Source organism: Staurois parvus, unplaced genomic scaffold (genome assembly GCF_062004578.1).
Source record: "Staurois parvus isolate SC_StPar_1 unplaced genomic scaffold, SC_StPar_1.0 ptg000027l, whole genome shotgun sequence".
Taxonomy (NCBI): domain Eukaryota; kingdom Metazoa; phylum Chordata; class Amphibia; order Anura; family Ranidae; genus Staurois; species Staurois parvus.
In genome coordinates, this window is record NW_028317823.1 from 2045311 (window position 1) to 2070259 (window position 24949).

At 41.4% G+C, this 24949-nt stretch overlaps 1 protein-coding gene across 3 annotated transcripts in view; it reads right to left on the reverse strand.

The window, feature by feature from the left end:
* Positions 1 to 24949, reverse strand: part of FAT3 (FAT atypical cadherin 3) — a 617414-nt gene that overhangs the window by 220038 nt on the left and 372427 nt on the right. For all 3 annotated transcript variants that reach the window (XM_089656533.1, XM_089656524.1, XM_089656517.1), the window contains exon 7: positions 14410 to 14549. In XM_089656533.1, coding sequence (XP_089512659.1) covers positions 14410 to 14549 — 140 coding nt within the window. The remainder of the gene's footprint in view (positions 1 to 14409; positions 14550 to 24949) is intronic.

Below are 24949 nucleotides of genomic sequence, written 5' to 3' on the forward strand. Positions count from 1 at the left end.
GAGGAGGGGATCAAAGGTAGATACTAGGATATATTTAGGTTTGTTTGCAAACAATATGGTAGAGACACGGGGTGAGAAATGCCACCTACACAGCATATTGTTGTCTACAGGACAACAGGTGGCCTTTAACAATGTTTCAAAGACTGAATCAAGTTGTACTATGGACTGGCCATGGCCTACTGCACTGTCAACCCCCTCCTATCAAATCCTGAACTGCAACAGCTGGAGAATGTCCTGACTCAAGTGGACCTGTCATAGATCTCTCAGGCACAGCTGCTATGTTCTGAGAAGCACATATTTAAGTGAATGCTGCTGATGCATTCAACTTCTTTCTAAGTTTTCATGTTTTTCAGCATCATTCAGTTTCAGTTAAGTTGTAGTAAGCCTCTATCCTTCTTGCAGAGAGACATTTCACATTGGCCTTGTCCTTGGTTTAGGGTAAAGTTTAATCAAGCAGCTAAGCTTTCTGATATATGGGTTAAAGCCTGTTACTGGACTGGGACAATGATTGATGGCTCCATTAAATGTCTCATAAGGTTGGGACTAGCAGAGGGGCAATACAGTATATCATGCTAGTAATATATGTTATGAACGTGGGCATGTATGATACTGATACGAACATATAATACAAATATATCTAAGTTTGGGAATAATGGGACTTTCATAATTATAGATTATATGCAGTACAAAAAAAAACAGTAGTTATCAGGACTGTGTTCCTGCCTGAGGCTGGCTGTAGTACAAATGTTATGATTAATGATTGTGTCATAGTGGATATATAACCTTTGCACAAGAAAAGTACTAAAATTGACCCATACGTAAAATGCTAGCATAAACATATGCTAACCATCTTCATGGAAAGGATAGATAAAGAGAAATATTTACTATTCCCAGAGAAAGTGCTGATCCAGTCTTTTTGCTTGGACTGACCATGTCAAAATGCATAGGTACTTGCCTCATGTAATCTCCGCTGAAATAAAGGAACAAAGCTAGCCTATAAAGATTAAATATCAGTTAGGGAAAGTTGTTCAAGACACTGCGCCAATCCATCCTTGCACATGTGACCTAGAATGCCTGCGAAATTGCACATAACAACTCAGAGGTATATATCTGGTGACTTTTCTATCCTTTGCCTGCTCTCCCCCCAATGCCAAAGTAATCTATTTAAGGGGAGCTAAGTCTTGGTCAACGTTCTTAAACCCTGCAACAGGTAAACATCCTGCATTTGGTTCCAAAGAAAAAATTTGGTCAGATGTAGCTTATAATCATACATAGTTTGTGTTTCTGGCCATACTAAACTTTGGTTATATGCACAAATGTAGGTCAAGTGAACCTGAATTGTCTTTGGGCAAGTGCCTGTGTCTGGAGAAGTCCCTGTATCCCTGAAAGACCTTGACTTATCTCTAAGTAAGGTTTTAAGCTGAAGTGTTGCAAGGAAACCCCCCTTCTCCTCACATGATCATGTGGTCATGTGACATGTTGGGTCTTCTTTTTTTCTGGTCTGCAGAGTGAGAGAGTACTTCTTCAAATGCCAATGTCACTGTCTTATGAAATGGATATGTACCATTGGATTCATAGGGTCCTGAAGAATCCAGCAGTGGCTTGGTGATTTCAGGATAAGGAACCAGTTGGTGATGGGTCTGGACTTTGAAAGTGGATCACTGGTCGTTAATCCTGGAAGTGTTATTATGAAAGGTCACACAATGGTGGATCCAGGTAAATTAAAAGGATGCATACTGGGTTGGTTTCCAGTTTTGCCAGATATGGAACTACTGAGTTTACAAATGGCAAAATCTTAGTGGACAGTAGAGACTCTGATATTTGAGAGTCAAATGACTGGATGCAGAGCTAAGCATCAGTTGGGGTAGAAGTTCATCTTGACTTCAAAAGAAGGTCAAAGCCTTATTTACAAATCTCTGGTGGATATAACCAGTTCACTTTAACATGCCCATACTGTTCTTTTCACAGCAGTCTGTTAAATGTTTGCATGTCCTTCTTTCTACTGCCTAGGCTGGGCATCAAATGAGCTGTTGTATTAACTAACGCACAGCTCAGCGCAGAGAGGCACTTGGCGGACTGAAGAAGGATTTCTTGATAAGAACCGTCCATTTCAGGGCTGGCCTGCGGTAATACATCAAACTATAATTGTGCTGTTTGTCAAAGACATATGCTTTCGAAAAGAGCTGAATTAACAGACATAGAACAGGACGAGTAATAACGTAGCGGGCCTATTGATAAAGTGGGCTGCTTGGATACCTGCAACCACTTAAAAGCTAATCAGGAAGATCTCTGCAGAAGGAAGATGACCAGGATTTTGCTAACAAACTGATGCTCATAAATCACGACCATAATGCACCAGCACCAAAACAAATTAAAGCTTCTTTAAAGTTTAACATTAGTTCAAAGTACTTGGATGCTCAATCTATTTTCTGTTCATTATATTAGCTAGACCAGAGTTCTATTTCCACTTTTCCATGTACTGTAGCATGAAACCAGGTACTAATGTAATAATCAGAGCCCTGTAATTTACATCACAGGTTCATTACATTTTCCTAAAGGTGCAGTAGTTTTGCAAACTTTTATTTGCTAAATTGTGTCAAGTGTTCATGCATATATCTTAGATGCAGTTCAATAGAACATATATGTACATTATTGTGTGATCTCTCAGGGTTGGAGACTGTGTTGACTCAGAGTTGCAGTTTCGGTCTGTGCGGTGAACACAGGAAGGATTAAATAGACTGCTGTAAACTAAACCTGTGTCTTATAAACAGGTTTATCTGTCTGCTCATTCCCTGGACTCAAGTTTGCCTGACTTCTGTCTGTTGATGCCCTGGATTACTTCTGCATATTGTCTGGATAGTGTTTGTTCATATTAAACTATACAAGGTATAAGCAATTAAGTATACATATACACTATATTGCCAAAAGTATTGGGACACCCTTCCAAATCAGGTGTTCCAATCACCTCCATGGCCACAGGTGTAGAAAATCAAGCACGCAAACTGCTTCTACAAACATTTGTGAAAGAATGGGCCGCTCTCAGGAGCTCATTGAATTCAAGTGTGGTACCGTGATAGGTTGCCACCTGTGAAATAAATCTATCCATGAAATTTTCTTGCTACTAAATATTCCACGCTCAACTGTTAGTGGTATTATAATAAAGTGGAAGCAACTTGGAACAACAGCAACTCAGTCATGAAGTGGAAGGCCACGTAAAATGACAAAGTGGGGTCAGCGCATATTGAAGTGCACAGTGCGCAGAAGTCACTAACTGTCTGCAGAGTCAATAGCTAAAGGCCTCCAAATTTCGTGTGGCCTTAAGATTAGCACAACAGTGCGTAGAGAGCTTCATGGAATGGGTTTCCATGGCCCAGCAGCTGCATCCAAGCCTTACATCACCATCTGCAATGCAAAGCATTACATGCAGTGGTGTAAAGTGGACTCTAGGGCAGTGAAGACGTGTTCTCTGGAGTGACGAATCACACTTCTCTGTCTTGCAATCTGAAAGACGTGTCTGGGTGTGACAGTTGCCAGGAAAACGGTACTTGCCTGACTGCATTGTGCCAAGTGTAAAGTTTGGTGGAGGGGGGATTATGGTGTGGGGTTGTTTTTCAGGGGTTGGGATTGGCCCCTTAGTTCGAGTGAAGGGAACTCTTAAGGCATCAGCATACCAAGACATTTTGAACAATTTCATGCTCCCAACTTTGTTGGAACACTTCGGGGATAGCCCCTTCCTGTTCCAACATTACTGAGCACCAGTGCACAAAGCAAAGTACATAAAGACATGGATGAGTGAGTTTGGGGTGGAGGAACATGACTGATCTGCACAGTCCTCTCAGTTCTATCAGTTGAGGTGTGTCCTCACCTCAACTGATAGAACACCTTTCGGATGAATTAGAGGGGAGACTGCGAGCCAGGCCTTCTTGTCCGACATCAGTGCCTGACTTCACAAATGTGCTTCTGGAAGAATGGTCAAACCTTCCCATAGACACACTCCTAAACCTTGTGGACAGCCTTCCCAGAAGAGTTGAAGCTGTTATAGCTGCAAAGGGCGGGCCAACTCAATATTGAACCCTACGGACTAAGACTGGGATGCCATTAAAGTTCATTAACGTGTAAAGGCAGGCGGACCAATATTTTTGGCAATATAGTGTACTTTAACAGCTTAAAATTAACTAGTCCCTAACCATTAAATATTTTACCTAGAAAAAGTAAAAATGGTTATATAAAACAAAGGAATTGTAATCATTGCCTTTTATCAGCCATGTTCTTAGCTTTTGATACATTACTATTCTCAGTTAAAGTTTTTTTCAATCTATCCTTAAAAAACATTTTATGCATGCATAATTTGCCAAAAGCAAAGGAAAGGCTTACTTTATAGTAAGCACAGTACGTTTTCTGTAGCTAACTTTTTTATGCTCTGCTGCCCAAGCCTTGTGAAAAATGGATGAAAGTGTGTTTGATGAAGAGAGACTTGGCACTGTTGTGAATAAAAAACAGCCCAATTCAAGAGCAGTTCATATGGAAAAGCAGCTGTGACACTGGAAGTGACAAAATAAATGTCGCTTCCAGGGTCATTAGTTGCAGAAAGGATCAGGAAATGGATGGTCCCCAAGTTCCTCCTGCTTTCACCTGGGAAACCATTTCCGGTGGGCAAGGGCTTCCCGGAGGAACAGTAGGGCCCAGGAACCACCACAGGTGCCAGCGAGGGGGAGATGTTCTCCTTTGAGAGCCTCATAAATGTAATCGGACAGCTCAAGCTGCCTGATCACTTCTATCAGAAATCCCTACACCAGGTCCTAGAGCCTTGATTTAACCACTTGTCTAGTTGTCTAGCAGGACATTTATAAACATACCCTGGTAGACAAGTGGTTAAGAGACTTGAATTGTGGAAAATGTTCAAAGAAAAGCAAGCAGAGGAGAGAGTCACTAGTACTGTCTGTGGTCTCCCAACAGCTGATCTTTGCCCCGTTACTGACTTGCCATTCCTCGTTCAGCAGCTTATCTCTGTGTAAAGAGCTTTGCTTCACTGTGTCAAAGCCATCCATCTGATGAGTGTTAGTAAAATCATCAAACAACTGCAGGATATGTAGAGGAACCACAGATTCACAAAACAATTGAAGATTCTTCCACTACTGGTCCTCAGGTACAATTATCTCTCCAGCAAGGAGATCAGTGAGCAGCACAGTAGCAACATGTCAATCAAAGTCTTCTAAGCCTACATTGAAAATTACAGTTATGAGGAAGTGAACTGACATTTCTTAAGGTACAACAAAATCCAGAATGAGAGGTCACGTTTTGAAGGCATTGCTTAGACACAATTAACAAATTCCTATAACAATACACTTAACTTTTTGAGTTCAGGTCCCAGTTTAAATAATTAAGCAAATTCATAGATATATCCTCTTCAGCTGAGTTCTTAGGAAAGCACAACTTTTGGATCCTTTCTGGATAACTTTTTATATAAAAAGAATGCAGTGGGACATGTGGGCAACCTCAAGCTGGCAGGAACATCTAAAACATCAAGGTGGCAAAACAAAGTCTGGAACTATGGGAGGGAGATTTAATGGCCTGAGCTTCCAAGAGACAGAGGAGCCGATTAGTGATTCAGGCCACCAGAACTCTAGAACCAAAATATACTTTTTTGGTGGACCTGGTTTCGTGGCAGCAGCAAGCTATGCAAATAAAATATCATTGAGAACAGGAACTCACATTAATTATCACCTCTGCCTCACATTTTGCTTGACACAGCAACTCCTGAGGCTAAGTGCAAGCTTTATATAGAACATAGTGCCACACAGCTTTTTTTCATAGATAATTTAGCTTGCTAATTGTCATCCATAAAGCAATAATGTATCCATCGCAAAAGTTAAGGATGAATGAAGATATTTAACCTCAGCCTACCCCACATTTAATAATACCAATAAAGAGAAGCAGAGGAGAACAAAGGACTCACTTTTCCCGTGCAATGGCTCAGACAAAAATCTTATAATGAATCATTAAAAGGATATAATAGGCTGCATTAAAAAACAATAACTGACATTATCGGAGTCACAAGCATTTGGAAAATGGCTCCTTGGGTAGAGATGTGGACAAAGGATACCTCCACACGCCTAAGCGATTGGGGTGCATTTTATGATGTTTCAGTCTGTAGTTCTATTTGCCTGCAGCTGACAAGTGTTCACCGCAGGTCATTGGCAAGATAATTAAACTTTCGCCAAGTAAAATCAGTAAACCGTTTCATGCAGCCCAAAAAATACTATGAATGTGCTAAAGTCATAAAATCAACCATTTTTACTTTAAGGATGATTATAATAAAACTGCTTTGCAGCCAAAGTCATAAGGATTTTAAATTGTTTCTAAATTGTACCGCAACCTTTTGCTACATGATGACTGAATATATTCAGGACAGGTGCCAGCACTGGGCTCAGGCAAAAGGTGGAGCATTGAAGTTAAACTTGAACTCCAGGTATGATGTTTATTGCATAGTTACATTGATCCTGCTTGGACCAATGTGAGTGTGCATATCTCATACCAGAGGTTGCACAGGACAAACCGACAATAATTGTAGTAGCCAGCACTACTACAGTGATAGCCGTTATCTTCTGGGTCCTTTGCCAAGTGGCTTCCCCTCTGCACACTGACCACAGAGGGACACTTCCTCTGCATTGCCATGATTTACAGAACGCTTTGTCTTTTTTATTAATAAATATTAACTACTCTCTGATTGGGTGACATCATGAACTCCACCTCGTCCAATCAGTTAACACCATATATTCATTAAAAAAATACAGTACAAAGCAAGAAACCCCCTGTGGGCAATGTGCAGAGGGGAAGCCACTCACCACAAGTGAGCAGCAGTCACTGTAGCAGCACCAACTACTACACTGATTGTTAGCTTCCCCAGCAGCCCTTAAACTGTTACCAGGGGCAGACTGACCATTCGAGCACTCGGGCACTGCCCGAGGGCCCAGGGTCAGTAGGGGGCCCCATGAAATGCCCCTGGTACCTTTTCTATAGGCTCTTTTGAGTGTGGGCAAGGATACAGGGGCCCCATGATCCCCTAATGCCCGGGGGCCCCATGAGTTGTCAGTCCGCCCCTGTTACTAAACATAGGACCCTGCATCCACTATATCTGGTCTCTCACAGTACACAGAATATGGAAATGCAATTATTTTAGTAAATATAAACTTGTTGGAGCAGTCTTGTGACTTCTATCAGTGTTCAGCCAAGCACTAGCTAAAGCTTTGTAGGAGGAGTTTTCTTTCTGCTCTAGGAGGATGCAAAACCCCTGACCTCTGTCTGACCAGTGCTGATTGGCCCTGTGTTGATCACATGCACTCTCCCAAGAAAAGAAAAAACCTCTCTAGCAATACACACCAAACTGAGCATGTGCAAAATGCCTATGGTCTGTCTTATCGGGAGGTAAGAGGTGGTCCCATGAAAAAGGGGAGGAACAGAGAGGAAAGGATCAAATGGCCTTTTTACACAATGCAGATGATTAAACCCGTAGGCTCCACAGTGAGTATAACAAGCATGCTTTACTTTTACTGTTGTGGGTTTAGTAACACTTTAAGGTATGAGATATGCATACTTACATTGTGTCAAGCTGCACCAAATAAAGATCAAACCTGGAGTTATAGAAAAAAATCGAGTAATCTGGCTGCTTGTCCCCAACATGAACATGAACAAAAACCCCCCTATGGTACTTTAACCACTTGACCTCCAGAGGATTTACCCCCCTTAATGACCAGGCCTCTTTTTGCTACTCGGCGCTGCATTAATTCAACTGATAATTGCGCGGTCATGCAATGCTGCACCCAAACAAAATTTATGTCCTTTTTTTCACACAAATAGAGCTTTCTTTCGGTGGTATTTGATCACCTGTGCGCTTTTTATTTTTCACGCTATAAACAAAAAAATGCCAAAAATTTTGAAGAAAAACAATATTTTTTTACTTTCAGCTATAAAAAATATATAGTAAACTCAAAGTTGGTTATAAATTTAGGCCAAAATGTATTCTGCTACATGTTTTTGGTAAAAAAAATCCCAATAAGTGTATATTGATTGCTTTGTGTGGAAGTTATAGCGTCTACAAACTATGGTATAGATACTGCAATTTACGCAATTTTTTTGCTATACAACGCTGCGCTAGTTTAACGGACAATTGCGCGGTCATGCAATACGGTACATAAATGAAATTTACATCCTTTTTTTTCCCACAAATTGAGCTTTCTTTTGGCGGTATTTGATTGCCTGTGCACTTTTTATTTTTTGCGCTATAAAAAAAAAGTCTGACAATTTTGAGGAAAAAAAACAATATTTTGGACTTTTTGCTATAAAACATGTCCAGTAAAAAAAAATGTAAAAATCAAATTTAGTCATAAATTTCTACCAAAATGCATTCTTTGCTAAAAAAAAACCCAATACGTGTAAATTAATTGGTTTACGTGAAAGTTATAGCGTTTACAAATGGTGGGAAAGATACTGGGATTTTTAGGGTTTTTTTATACTAATAATGGCGGTGATCAGCGACTTATGGTGGCGATCAGTGACTTATGGTGGCGATCAGCGACTTATGGCGGGACTGCGGCGGACATTCTGACATTGGGGGGTACTGATTTGGGGTCACTGACATCCCCAGAGACACCAATACAGTGATCAGTGCAAAAAAAAACAAAACATTGACACTGTACTAATGACACTGGGGAGGAAGGGGTTAAGTTTATTATTCAGGGAAAGGGTTAACTGTGTGAGGGGAGTGTTTTACTAGGGGGCGGGGGTGTGTACTGCAGGGAACACCGCTGATCGGGAGAGAGAAACTCTTCTGTCCCGATCAGTGTGTCCTGGAGCTGTCAGGGAACTGACAGAAAGCACAGCTACTGCAGCTGTGCTCTCTGTCAGCGATTGCCGCCGATCGCCGGGACATAGCAGGTAACGACCGGTTGTGACCCGGCGACTGACATCCACGGCTGTGATCAGCGGGACAGGTAGGGCGGCGGCGTGCCTCGCACGCGCCCCCTACCTGTTTACAAAACACACGTTTTAAAACGTGCTTTTGCCCAGCCGTGCTGCCCTGCCGCCGTATTTCTACAGTGGCTGGGCGGCATGTGGTTAATGCAGCAAACATATTATCACACATATACTCAAAAGGAACTCTTTTGGCCATATACTTTATTATACAAAGGTATTAGTAAGAAGTACATTATCTTTAAAAACATTTAACTTTAACCTGTTTCTTTGCTCTGCAAAAAATACAAAAGACATAATGTCTGAGCTTGATTTCAACAATTATACACAGATTCGAGGTAAATGTCTTTATACAATCCGGCTGCACCCCTATGTGACTCCAAAGAGGTTTGCAAATATTGTCTGATTGCTGATAATTCACCAGAAATAAAGTATCAGCCTATGCTCTCTCCTTCCCACCAGGGCTTTTTGTCAGCGGGAACATGGCGGAATGCAGTTCCTTCACCTCCAACGCTGGCTTTATGTAATGGCAAGGAGTGCTGGGGTGTGCTGGAGGGTCTATTGATGCTGACTGGTGGGGGATTTATTGTCACTAGAGGGGATCTATTTTGCATGGTGGTCTATTGTTGCTGGTGGGGGATCTATTGTTGCTGGAAGGGCTCAACTGTTCAGGGAGGAGTCTATTGTTGCTGGCTGCTGGAGAGTCTGTTGATGCTGGCTGCTGAGAGATCTCTTGTCACTGCTGGGGGTCTATTGTTGCTGGGGTGGTATTTTGTTGCTAGGGTCCATTATTGCTGGGGGGGTCTATTGCTGCTGGCTGCAGGGGATCTATTTTACTGCTTTTCTTGTTATCACTAACAAATTCCATACAAATTACTTAGCACCACAAAATGATACTTGGCTGTGTATTCTCTAGGGAGAAGAACTAGGAGGTGGGTATGGGTGGAACCAAAGGACTGTGCTCAGAGATGGGTAGGGGGGGCAGAGAGAAGAAGTCTTTGAGAAGGGGGAAGTTCCCACACCTATTCTGAGAAAAAAAAGCACTGCTTCCCACTATATTCACATGTGTAAGTAAAGCAAAAGTACGGGTGTATGTGACAACCTTCTGACATGTTTGCTAGATCTTGTATGTCAATGGACATTTTGACCTGCCCTTTTAAGTAAGATAAATCTATACACCAATTACCATATTGTTCGCTCCATAAGACGCACTTTTTTCCCCCCAAAAAAGGGGGGAAAATGTCAGTGCGTCTCATGGAGCGAATATGGAGCGGCCGGTCCGGTATTTCCACCGCCGCCGTGTCAGAATACCGGGTCGGCCGCTCAGCTCTGCAGCGGGACCTTATGGAGATGACTGCTGACCTTTGGGGAGGTGGGGAGCGGGTACCTGAATTTGACAGGTACCCGCTCTTACTTCCGCAGAGTTGTTCTTTGACCTTACCTGTTCCTCTATCCAGCGGCGCGCTGTCTTCCCGGTTTCTGTAGTGTGGGCGCTGGGCTTGACAGCCGGGTGCCAAGTGCGCATACGCAAGAAGCGGTGCTCTTTGTGAATGGTAAGGTGGTACCTGGGACACATGACAGATCCCAGAAGCCGCCGGACCAATCACAAAGTGCAAGTGACTCATGCGCACTGGGCACCTGGCTGTCATGCCGAGCGCCCACACTACAGAAGCCGGGAAGACAGCGCGCGGCTGGATAGAGCAACAGGTAAGATCAAAGAACAACTCTGCGCAAGTAAGAGCGGGCACCTGTCAAATTCAGGTACCCGCTCCCCCCCTTCCCCAAAGGTCAGCAGTCATCTCCTGTACTGTCCGCAGTCTCTGGTCATCCTTGTGCTTTCCGCAGTCTCTGGTCATCCCTGTGCTGTCCGCAGTCTCTGGTCATCCCTGTGCTGTCCGCAGTCTCTGGTCATCCCTGTGCTGTCCGCAGTCTCTGGTCATCCCTGTGCTGTCCGCAGTCTCTGGTCATCCCTGTGCTGTCCGCAGTCTCTGGTCATCCCTGTGCTGTCCGCAGTCTCTGGTCATCCCTGTGCTGTCCGCAGTCTCTGGTCATCCCTGTGCTGTCCGCAGTCTCTGGTCATCCCTGTGCTGTCCTCAGTCTCTGGTCATCCCTGTGCTGTCCACAGTCTCTGGTCATCTCCTGTACTGTGTCCGCAGTCTCTGGTCATCTCCTGTACTGTGTCCGCAGTCTCTGGTCATCTCCTGTACTATGTCTGTAGTCTCTGGTCATCTCCTGTACTGTGTCCACAGTCTCTGGTCATCTCCTGTACTATGTCTGCAGTCCATTAGTTCAGAATTTTTTTTTCCTGTTTTCTGCTTCTAAAACCTAGGTGCGTCTTATGGTCAGGTGCGTCTTATGGAGCGAAAAATACAGTAAGTTTTGTGGGTATAATATGTACTTTTGGTCAGTTTTTGTTGCTAACTACACTGGTGTATATACCAGTTTTATATTCTTTACATACTTAAATGTGTCTGATACATAGGCTACAGTCCACTTAGCAAGGTGTTTCTTTTACTAGACTCTCCAAGCAAGGTAATAAACCAGATGGGACAAAAAAGTGAGAGTCTAGATCAATGTTCATGAAGATAGTCAATAGGTACTTCTATGCCTAGGATATAATACAGCATAGCAGATAACCTAAAGTGATATTAAACCCACAACAGTACAATCAGTCTGTATATGCAGTAAAGCATGCTTGTTATACTCACTGTGGAACCTAAGAGGTTAATCCTCCACATTGTATAAAAAGGCTGTTTGATTCCGTCTTCTCTGATCCTCCCCTTCTTCCACACTCAATCTCAATTCTGCTGATAGTACACTCTTTACATGCTCAGTTTGGTGTGTGAGTTGTTTTGTTTTGTGGGGAGAGGGTGCATGTGATCACCACAGGGCCAATCAGCACTGTCCAGACAGAGGGTCAGAGGTCATGCAGCCTCATAGGACAGTCAGAGGATTAACCAGTGCTCAATTGGACACTGATAGAAGTCACAAGACTGCTATAAACTTTTGATTAGAAAAGGTATTTAGCAGTTTATATTTACTAAAATAATTGCATTCCCACATTCTGTGGATAACCGGCAAGTGTATTTACATGGTCATCAGCTGTGATTGGACACAGCTGATTATATGGCAAATGTCCGCAGTGATTGACCTTTTACCTTGTCATGTGATCAGCTGTGGCCAAAGGATCATGAGTTGTAGATATAGTCATTTGTAGCAGGGGTTCCCTAAGATCAGAAAGTTCTTTCAAGGGTCCCTCTGTGTTGAAAAGGTTGAGAAATGCTGCTCCAGATTGTAGGAGAAAACGAAAGCACCAAAAGAAAAGCCACATCAACACAATGCAGAGCATTAACTTCCATGCAGACAGTGTCCCTATTAGGAACTGACCTGCAAGAACTTTAACTATGAAGCACTATGCTAATCTCAAGTACACATTTACAGACACATATTTGAGTCAGTTTCTGGCCTATAAGATCTTTTAGGCTCCTTGCACACTGGCTTAAAAAATCACCAGTGCTATTGGCAGAAAAATGTTAATATTGAGCATTTTTTTGTACTTGTGTTTAAGAGCGCTTATCAGGATTTAGGAGCATTTACCATTTTTTTTCTGAAAAATGCTCTCAAAAACGCAAAACAGAAGAGTTTTTTTGCCTCTAAACAATGAGCATAAAAGCGTCTCTAGACTACCTAATGTGCATGGACACATAGGATAACGTTAGTTGTTTCTACATGTAAAACGCTAAACTCCTCTAGGATCCGCGTGTTTTAATCCAGTGGGCATGGAGCCTAACTATGTAGCTCTACGGTAATCTCACATGCACTCACACACACAATGGTGCACCTTCTGTTTACCAGGTTTGTAGATGAAAAAAAAAGATTTCTTATTATGGCCCTATTCATTGACTCTGAAAGCTCAGCATACACACTGAAAATGCATTTATTCAAGATGTGAGGAATGTTATTCACCTTCTGTCTGAAGGAGAGGTAATCACTTTACCAAACATGGCCTTGAGCAATGATGTATTAAGCAGGAGTGTAGAATAGTCATGCATTTCATTCAAGATCTGGAAACATCCATCAATCTCTAAGAACCTTGCTCTGATGATAACTTATACATTAGGAAAGTTGGTTTCTGTAAAATCACGGGTCACACACCAGAGGTCAACAGAGGAAGATGATCAAGTTACTGATGTAGCTTAGCTCAGTCTGAGAGGTAATTAGCAACAAACGATGTTGTTACGTATTTGCTCAGACAGGAAACAAGGTAGCAACGTAATGACTCCAACATACGTCTACCCATGTAACTGATCTGTCGTTGTGATCTTTCAAAGAGGTGTGTTATGTTTAAACCTGATAGCTCTGGTTGTACGAGATATGTCTTATGGATCCCCAATTCACCTGTGACTAATCAGACAGTATTTATGGGTGTCATGAGTCATGACGGTTTTTCTGGACAAATGGTAAACCAATCTTTGAAACAATATTATCAGAGTATAATATTATTAATCAGTGAACCGTGAAAAAACACATGTGAATGACACGTAATGGGAACCATCTGTTGGTGGACAGATTTATGAAGGAGTGATCATTTCATTGTAAAAGAAGTATGAATGGACAACATGACATGATCGTCTACCCTAGACAAAGGGAGGTAGTTGACTATATGTGCCGAGTGCATGTTGAAGTTACGGTTACCCATACTAGGCTGAATAGTTACAAGCAATGCAAAAGTTCTGGCCTATCACTGAGCAGAGAAGTTCAACCACAATGATTAGGTGATCCCAACTAGCAGGGTTCAATCCTTTACAGCGTCCTTTCTCAAGCTTTTCAACACAGAGGAACCCTTTAAATAACTTTCTGTTCTCAAGAAAGTCCTGCTAAAAATTATTATAGCTACAACTCATAATACATTAGTTTGATGGTGAGTGGGAAGAATGCTCCTTACACTTGTGGTCATTGGGAAGAATTATCCCCTTACAGATGGCTAAAAAAGATCATTGTTGTCAATGTGAACTTGTCTGAAAGGTAGAAATTGCTCATTGCTCAAGGAACCCCTAGCAACCTCTGGAGGAACCCTGGTTGAGAAACCCTGCTTTACAGAGCTGTTAACTTTAGGTACTGACATCCGACTTTTGCATTTTCTTTTCTGCGCCGTGTATATATTTATCCCAAAGGCTCTAGGATGGATTACATGATTTACTTGTCACTGAGAGCTATCATCCCCTTTCATCTGTACATTATTATGAGGGATTTTAAAGAATGAATCTATACAAGGCTGATTAGTTCGAGCTCAATGTACGGGTCAATAAACACCAACATGAAGGTGAGGAGCAAAACACAAAGTTTTATATAAACAGCTGTACGGAAAACTCAAATCGCTGCCAACTCACAGCAGTTGCTTTAGATGGCTCAAGACAGATGATTTGCCATAGACGTTACCTGAGTGCTTGCAACGTTTGTCCCATCTGTGACCTCCACTGTCATATTGTAGCTTGAGCGAAGTTCAGCATCTAGTGGCTTAGCTATCACAATTGTCCCCACTCCTTTTTCAATGTCAAAAGTGCTGTCCAAATTGCCACCTGTTACAGGAAGAAACATCCAGTCAAACTCAAGAAAAGGCATACTGACTATCTCCTGGCATATCATAATCAGCAAAGAACATTCCAATAACTATTATAAGTTTACTTTTAAAAGTGATATTATCGTTTTTTTATGCTGTATATATGTAAAAAATTTGTAGAGCTATTCATCCTATAAAATTGAATTTACATTTGTTCTGAATGAATGGGGACAAATATTATTAGGCTATTTTCTCTCTAGGTTGAATGTTTTTCTTCATACAGAATAGAATGAACCAGGAAAATCCAGCATTATGGCAACTAGATGGAGCTGAGGATCATAGTGAGTATGTATTTATTTCCTATGATCATCTATATAGCCACTAGTTCCATCTAGTGGCTATAATATATAATTTTCCTGATTCCCTCCATTCTGTGTGAATAAATAACATTCAACCTGGAGAGGAAATAGCCTAATAGAGTTCAGTGTTGCCCTTGTTCACACTGTTCACAATGAATGTACATGCATTTTCACAGAAATAATAGCTCTGTGAATTTTTATAAATACACCCCTAAGTGTTTTTTGCCATTTTGGTTATGTTAAAAAAAATCAGATATACACAACCTTTGGTCATTGCTAACCTATTTGGAAAGTTAGGTTCTGTGTTTGGGGAGTTTGGTGAGTGTTCAGGTTGTCATGTCTACTGATTGCTTTGTAGCTCTGCTCAGATTGTTGATATTATTTGTCTATAAAGTACCCTGGACCTACTGTATGTACTACATGGACAGCAACCTCAATGGTGATCCTAGCATAGGGAAAAAACTGTTCAGTTTCCGAGAACTTAAGAAGACAAGTGGACACTACATGTAATTTGAGAAGAAGCAGTTTAACCTTAAACTGCATAGGGGATTATTTACTGTCAGAGCAGTAAGGATGTGCAATGCCCTTCCACAATCGGTGGTATCAGTAGGAATCGTTAAAAAAACTCTTAGATGGGCTTCTAAGCGAATGCAATATACAAGGATATGGGAAATGGTAGTAACATAAGCACACACACACACACATAGTCTGGCTGAAAAAAGACAAAAATTACATCCAGTTCAACCATTAAAAAAAAAAAGTTATAATCCTATACCCACAGTTCATCCAGAGGAAGGCAAAAAAACCTCAGCAAAGCATGATCCAATTTGCTCCTGCTCCCCTTGATCCTTCCTGATCCCCCGAGAGGCAATCAGATATTCCCTGGATCAACTTTACCTATAAATGTTATATCCAGTTATATTCTGTATATCTAAGAAAGAATCCAGGACTTTTTTAAAGCAATCCACTGAGCTGGCCAGAACACACTCTTGAGGGAGTCTATTCCACATTTTCACAGCTCTCACTGTTTAGAAACCTTTCCATGTTTGGAGATTAAATTTCTTGTCCTCCAGACGTAAAGAGTGCCCCCTTGTCCTCTGTGATGACCTCAGGGTGAATAGCTCGGGCACAAGTTAAACAAGTTGAATGAAGACTGTGTCTTTATTTAATCTAACCAACTATGTAACCTCTACAGACATGACCAGTGTATTCCCTTTTAGTTACTTTGCATGACCCCACCCACTGTCCACACATAAGGTGTAAATGATGGCATGAAAATTCCTTTTCTTTTAAAGGGTCACTTACCCAAAATTAATACTTCAGCTAGAAGAAGTCTTTTGGACTGATTTGCCTACTGGATTATTTTAGATTTTGTGCATTCCAGCTGGGAGATTTTGTCACTAGAGTTCCACTTCCAACTACTTCAGAGTCTCACTCCTATTAAAACAAGGGCCCTCCTATTACATCTTCTATAACATGGAAGAAACTACTGCCCCCCTAAAAAGCAATCATTTATGGATGACCATTTAAAAAAACAGTTCTGTTCCAAAAATATTTTTGTGTAAACGTTTTGACGTTTTCTTATTTTGTTCTTTGAATACCTGACCATTGGTCATCCATGAATTATCTTTTTCCGTGGGGCATTCATTTCTTAAATTTTGTAGTAATTAAGGATAGGTTCACTCTTTTTTATTTGGACCTTGGTTGACTTTATTTTCTATATTTAATTGTTGACATAGTTGCCCCAGCCACAAATCCATTTTATATTTTCCATAATCAAAAATAAATGACACTTCCAGCAGAAAGAGCAGGGCTTCTCCTTAAGCCTGTCCAAAGATTTCAGAGGATGTGTAGGCATGATTCAACCACTCACGAGGCAGCAAATGTGCGGGGTGCTACACAGAACTTCAGAAGTTTATCTGGTCAGCTCTTCAAAGCTTGAAGGTTCAAGACAAAGAAGAGGGAAGTGGGATACAGCAAGCAGTCAAGACCTGCCTAATCAATGTTACCCCCAGGATCTGACGGCCAGTAGGCATCTACTCGCCATCATAGACACAAGAGATGGTATAACTCCTTGGGGAAAGGTAAAATTTTAGTTTTTTTAAAGCCATGCTTTACAGGCTCTTTTTGCATTGATTGAAATGGGCTAAAATGAACCAAGTAGCACATATATTTCCTTTTAAATAACCCTCTGTGACCTTGTAGGTTATTCTCTACAAGTGTGGCTAGCTTTACATTCATACATACAGTATCTGTGAATGATATTTGTAGCTTTTACATATTGCTACATTTCTGTTTTAGGTTTAGCAGGGATTGCATGTAAAGGCCAAATTAGCTGGAAAATAATCCAAAGAGCAACACCGTACTAAAATCCCGTAACACTCTCCTGCAAATGTTGGAGCCTGTTCAGTGTTACACAATGCCATGCCCAAATGCAATTGATAAGAGCGGAATGTTCTGGATGTTAGATGATACAGCTTGACTCCATTAACTGCATGGTAACACAGCATTTCACAGTGTTCCGTTCCAAATCTCACGACTCCTCATGGCAAACAATGAAAGAGCCGGTTCTATCTGTCAGCGTCTAGTTAACGGGGATTGAAACAATTGATAGGAAAATTTCTCTTTACACAAGGGAGACTCTATGCAATGAACGCTAGCGAAGCGATGTAAAGAAATTCCCTCCAATTCCTTGTTTTTTCAAGCAGAATATGGTCACAAACCATTGTATGTCATGAATTGCAGAGATGAGCGGTGTGGCTCTTTTGCTGGTCCTACACATGATAGTACATTTATTCAATAAAACGATTGTTCCAATAAAGAGATATATATTTTAGATATTGACTGCAATTAATAGGCTGATTGACTAAATGATCATTGGTTTCATCAAAAGAACAACCATTTCTAGCAGAAGTTCCAACTAAACTCAGCCAAATGATTTCCTTTATACTGAAGAATTTGTTCAATGAAATATTTTTGAACCGATTAAATCTATGATTTATGTTTATACTATCTTTTGGGACCCTTATTCTTCTGTTGCAGTACATATGCTTTTTGGCTTGGCAGTTCCAGAGATTGCATAGGAAAACAGAGTCCTATAGTCCACCAAGTGGAATGTAAACTGCAGGACTCTGATACATAATACTGATGTGCACACAGCTGATAAGGCAAAAACCATCAGACTTCAGGCTCCATTTATTGCATGGCTTACAAGCTGAAGAATCAGACAAAACATGCAATACTAAATATGGGAGCCAATATAAGTGATTAAAAAATCTTGGGCATTTCTGGTTGAAAGTAGTATCTAGATGCTTGCATAAGATGGGTAGTAACTGGTTCTCTTTACAGTGCAGTCACAAAAGCCTTTAATGGCTGTCTCTAGAATGAAGTTGTCTCTTTATAAAACAGATATTGCCCAGAGTATTTTTTTATATATAGGTGGAGCATGCCATTAAAGTGTCACTAAACCCAGGACCCTGCATTCACTATATCTGGTCTCCCACAGTACACACAACATGGAAATGCAATTATTTTAGTAAATATAAACTGCTAAATACTCATCAGCAGTTAGAGCAGTCTTGTGACTTCAGCAGAGCACTGGTTAAAGCTTGTAGGAGGAGTTTTCTTTCTGCTCTAGGAGGATGCAAAACCCCTGATCTCTGTCTGGACAGTGCTGATTGGCCTTGTGCTGATCACATGCACTCTCCGAAGAAAAAAACCCTCTTCAGCAATACACACTAAACTGAGCACGTGCAGAATGGCTACAGGTTCACTCCGTTTTATCAGGTGATAAGACGTGGACATTTGAACAAGATGAGGGCCAGAGAAAACAGGATCAAAAGGCCTTTTTACACAATGCATTGGATTAACCCCTTAGGTTCCACAGTGAGTATAACAAGCATGCTTTACTGCATATACAAACTAATTTTACTGTTGTGGGTTTAGCAACACTTTAATCCTGGTTATGTCCACTCAGCAGATAACTGGATGACCAACCCTGAATACCCTGGGAATACCTTCTTCATGCAGTTTTTCTACTTGTTCACTGCATGATCTAGACCAGTGGTTCCCAACCTCAGGCCTCAAGCGGTCATGTCTTCAGGATTTCCTTCACCTTACAGAAGTACTTTAAATCAATGTCAATTGCTTGGTATTTATGCAATTGTTTCTACGAAAAATTGCCAAAACATGACCTGTTGGAGGTATTTAAGATCTAGGGTTGGGGACCACTGATCTAGACCATCGGTGCAGTTAGACAGGACCTTGGCAAACACTGTGACCTTATACTTGAATCCCCATTTGTCTACAGCTTATATAGATGTATGGAGGTCATCAGGTTTACTCCCACAATCCAAAAACATACTGAAAATTTAACTGCATTATACCCAGGAATTGAACATTAGAATGTAAGCTTCTGCATTGCTCATGGCTCAGGACAGCAGAAGACAGTCAGTGGTAAAGCAACATTAAGTGCCCGGTCATACCGTTGCAACTTGTCGTGTGATTTGATAGTTTCAAATCGCATGACAAATCGTAGTCTATTGTCCACAATTAAAGCAGTCATATCGGTGCGATTCCGACTTCATCGGAGTCACACCAATTTTGAAAGTAGTGCATGCACTACTTTTAGCAAGTTCAAGTACAACTTTCATAGACATCTGTGACCTGCAAGTCGCATCTGAAGTCGGACTGACATCCGACTTTGAAATAGTGCAACTTCACTGAAAATGGCACAATTTTAAAGTCGGATTGGTGTTACCGAAAACTAAAGTGGTTCAGTGCCCAGACTATGGACACTAAAACATTTACATTTTCTTATCATGCATTAAATGAGCTTAGAACAATCCCTCACAGACATCTGTAGCTGCATGCACTGTAGAGCAAATATTTCTTCAAAGTTTACAGCAGAAGCGATGAGATACCCCAAGTCCTTCTCTCAGCATCTCAGCTCCCCCTGCTTCTTTTTCTAAGCAGTGACCCCACAGCTCATCTTTTCTTCCTCCTCCCTCCCAGCACGACTCAGCAGCTCCCAGCTCCCTCTCCCAGCAGTGATTTAGCAGCCTTTCAGCCCCAAATTTTTTAATGTTTACATACATCAGGGATGGGGGATGTGGGGAGCTGAGCTGCTGGAAGAACAACTCCGAGGATATCAGTGTTTCTGCTGTGAATATTGAGGTTGAATTGTTCCACAATGACCACAGCTGCAAAGGTCAGTGAGAATTAAATGCAGATCCCATGAACTAAAATGTCATCTTGCAGTGCCCCCTCCCTACTGCCAGGGGTAAACGTTTATATTGTCCACAGGGTAAGGAACACATTAAATCCCTCATTCCTGCAGTCCCACAAAACCTGGCCACAGATTCATGTTAACAATGTTTCTAGTTTAGTTTGATATTGGTCATGTTATAATCAGTCATTGCTATAACTGCAGAAAGACTGCATATAAAATACTACTCTGATCACCTCTGCCTAGCAGTCATATAACATAAAAATAGCCCACAAGTAAAACTGGTGATCAAAACTAACTCACAAAATGCATCTGTGTCCACATCTAACCTCCTCAACATCTCCAGAATATGCCTCTTTTTAACCAATGATACCAAAAAGCTCCTAATTCCCTCCCTGGTTACCTCTCGCCTCGACTACTGCAACTCCCTCCTCATTGGCTTACGTTTACACAGGCTATCCCCCCTCCAGTCCATCATGAATACTGCTGCCAGGCACATCCACCTTACCAACTGTTCAGTGTCTGCTACCCCTCTCTGCCAATCCCTCCACTGGCTTCCACTCACCCAACAAATAAAATTCAAAATACTAACAGCTTACAAAGCCATCCACAACTCTGCCCCCAGCTACATCACCAACCTGGTCTCAAAATATCAACCATTCTCCCAAGACCTTCTGCTCTCTAGTTCCCATGTCACCACCTCCCATGCTGTCATCCAGGACTTCTCCTGAGCTTCTCCCATCCTATGGAACTCCCTACCCCAATCTGTCCGGCTATCTCCTAATCTATCTACCTTTAGACGATCCCTGAAAACCTTTCTCTTTAAAGAAGCCTATCCTGCTTCTACTTTGTAAACTACCTTTTATTTCCTCCATCAGCTCATCCCCCCACAGCCACTACCTTTTGTATCACTCAACCCTTTCACTTAGATTGTAAGCTCTAATGAACAGGACCCTCTGTTTCCTCTTGTACCATATTGTATTGTAACTGTAATGTCTACCTTCATTTTGTAAAGTGCTGCGCAAACTGTTGGCGCTATATAAATCCTGTATAATAATAATAACATCTTTCACTACTTGACTTGTATGCATCACAGATAGGTCATTTCATTTTATTATAAAAACTGATTTTTTTTTTCCTGGTTCAGATGTTTTCAACTTTGGCATGACAGCAATTAGGAAAGGCCACATGCATAGATGCTGATGGCATTTAGGTACATGTAACTAACATGTTGAAAACTGGGGGCCCCATTAAAAGAAATGACTCACTGAAATGTACACATGTATTTCCTACAATAAAAAGAGCACGGAAAGCTTTGCAAAGTTCTTTAAACTCAAGGAAAAAGGTTACTATGACCTCTGACCTATGACAGTGAAGTTTAAGTAGTGTTCAAAACTTTCTTCATTGAATCATAAGTGCCCATGTGTGCTCACGGAAGAGCACTGGAAGACAGTGATATATGTGTCTTGTGGCAATCTCAGTGACTTTTATAGAGTTCTCCCAGATAAAAGCTGCACTAACAGGTGGAAGGATTAGGACTGCTATGTGTCAGTAATAATAATAGTGCCACACCATAGAAAATCAACTCCAGACAATAAGAAAAAAGCCTTTACATTCTATTTTACAGGAACCGTGTTTGGGTGATACCTCAGGAGTTATGGAAGCAAGATATCTGCAGCAGACCACTTGGGTCCTCCTGTCATGTCCACTTTGATAGGCCAGGTCACAGTAGTGATCATGTTGCTGGCAAGTTGCCATCAGCAATAAGATTTCTTTTCCCCTTTGGTCCATGAACCTCAGAGAGAATTAGGATTATATTGAGCTGCCACCAGCAACAGGATTGCTTGTTCTCACCTTCTGTCCTCATGAAAAAGTTGTGATTAACTGGAAGTGAGAGAAAATTCCCCAACGGGGGAGAGATAAATATAAAACAGTTGAAAGGGAAAAGGCCAGAACCTCCATCATCTTTTTACTGCTGGGTTAGCACTGAAGATTTCACTGTACCCAGGACAGGAAAACAGGGAATATCTCAATCCTCAAACCTTTATATAAGAATAAACAGAGCTTTTTTTCTCAGAGAATAGGTACAGGAACTCCCCCTTCCGAGTCACCTCTTTGCCCTCTACCCACCTCCGAGCACCATCCTTTGGTTCAACCCCCCACCCACCTCCCAGTACTGCCTCTTTTATAGAATACAGACCAATAGATCCCCCCAGCAACAACAGACCTTCCCACCCACAATGGACCCCCCATAACAAAATACCCCTCCAGCAACAATAAAACCAACCCAGCAACAATAGACTCCCAGCAGCAAAAAGAGATCTCACAGCTGCCAGCAACAATATACCCCCTCCCTCAACAGTAGATCCTTCCCAGCAACAATTGACCACCCAGCCCAGGCAAGAATATACCCCCCTCCGCAAAAATAGATCGTCTCCAGCAACAATAGATCCCTCAGCAGTCAGCATCAATAGACTCTTCAGCACATTCCAGCACCCCTTATCATTACATACATCCAGTGCTGGAGGTGCCAGAACTGCATTCCCCTTCGTTCCAGCTGAAAAAAAGCCCTGAGAATAAATATTATTTCAGCCATATGACTGTAATTTTCAAATCAGCTGAAAATAACAGTCACTTTTTTTTAAATAAATTACTTTAACCCGGGTGCTTTAGTGTTGTGATTTGAGCCTATTATGACTTAGCCTTTTAGGCAGTGGGAGGCATTAGGACCAGTTCACACCAGAATGCGGTGCAGGAAAGGTGCATCCTGCGCATGTTTCCCTCACCATGTTCAAAACGCACTGCCTTTGAAATCAACTACAACTGCCAATACATTTTAAAAGGCATTCCAAATCCAGTTTTCAAATGCACTGTGTTTTCGAGCATGAGATCGCATAGTACTGCAGTACCATGCAATTTGGTGCGGCGGGTTTTTCAAAGTATTGCATGCAGAGAGTTCCAGTGTGATTTGCACCACATTCAAATGAATGGTCTGCCAAATCGCACTGCAGGGGAACACACAGGAATCACTCAGGAATGTGGACCGCATTCCTGTAGGATTCTGTTGTGAACCAGCCTTTAAAGTGGATTTGAACTCTGGATATTGTGCTAAAAAAGGCAGAGAGAACGCACATAACTAGTCATCAGTATTCCTGCGACTGATCTTCTCCTATTGCTGGCTTTCAATGCCTTGTTCTGCACTGCCTCTCTGTGTGAAGGTGGCCATGTTGGTAGAGGCAGGGCTTTACTTCCTCAAGCCAGGGCCTCCAGCAAGGAGAACAGTGAACAGCACAGTGGTGAGATCACCAAATCTCATTCCAGATTTCCTGACTCACAATCTTAGATCTCACAGTGGAGAAAGACACGCATGGGGCTGTAGAGCCTAGGCACACTTGCATACCAGGAAATGAACCACTATTTTTCTGGTGGAATCCCCAGATAAAGCTACATTTTTCATGGTACAGCTTAGGCATAATTAACACTTTTAGATGTCCCTATAGAATAAAAAATCTTCACTTTTAGGAGTTCAGGCCAACTTCATTTAGACAGCAAGTCAGTTGTTCTAGAAAATATTCTTCACCTTATGTCACCTTCAGTTCTGATAGGTTCCGGGAACTTTGAAGTTTTTATTGACTACCGTTAATAAAATAAACCTCTTTTACACAAACCAACCTTCAATTTACAGTTAGTGGCCCTCTGACGTCACTTTTTTTATGCCATTTGTCTTTTGAACATAAAACATGTCTGTCTGCCTCCACGCTACTGCCTTCAATTTTCCCAAAATACAACATTAAAATGCTGCCAAACTTCATTATTTTTGTGTCTTGGAGGGAAATAGCATCAGCTGCAGAAGCAAAATAAATAAATCTACGCCAGTCTGTAAGCCGCAAACAACCTTGGATTAAAGATTTATAAAGATTATTCCATTCCAAGGCGCTGATCTCACATCAAGCAACAATACTTACAGCAGCGGCGCTCTACAAGGAAGCGGAACAGGTAGAGGGGGGGCACATATCTCGCTGTACTTGGTCATTCATAAAATAAATTCTATCATCGCTCCTGGTGACTGTAGCCGTATTAGTGTACTTGTGACAGAAACAATTGAGTACTGACGTGATACTTTTTTTATTTGCACTAACGTACAATTTTCAGGACCAGCTTTCGGGGTATGTCCCCTTCTTCAAGGTCCAAGCAGTACTACTTCACAAAGTTTTAGCAGAATGTTAAAAAAAAACAAAAAACAAATGTACACAGCAATGGTTATAAAACTAGTATTAGTCTAGAGATAAGACAGAGCAAAAGCAAAGACTGAGGGGGTTTGGATTTGAGACAACACTCACAGAGAGGGTCATAAAACTGTTGGAGGAATCCCATGTCCAAATTAAGGCTGTTATCTTTTGTATCAAATAGAAATATCATTCTTAGTTTAAAAGTTTTCCTTTCCTGGATAGTTTTGAAATTTCCTTTAAGAACTAAGATATTGAGGTCTTCCATAGTGCGGTCCGGTTCTGCGAAATGATGTCCTACAGTTGTGCAGAAGTCATCTTCTTTATGTTCCTTGATGGTATGTATGGGCAAATTCACCCTCGTTCGAAACTTCTGTTTTTTTTTGCCGACATAAGATCCTTTGCTGCATTTTCTGGATAAGGTACAAAACATTACTGGAGGTGCAGCTGTATGATCTGGTGATATTGAAGATCCCTTTTGAATGTCTGACACTTTTTGATGGATTAATTTGGTTGCACAGTTTGCAGCGTTTTTTGTTGCAAGGTTTGCTTCCATTATTTGTGACAAATAATGCAGCATTTTTCCACAAATAATGGAAGCAAAACA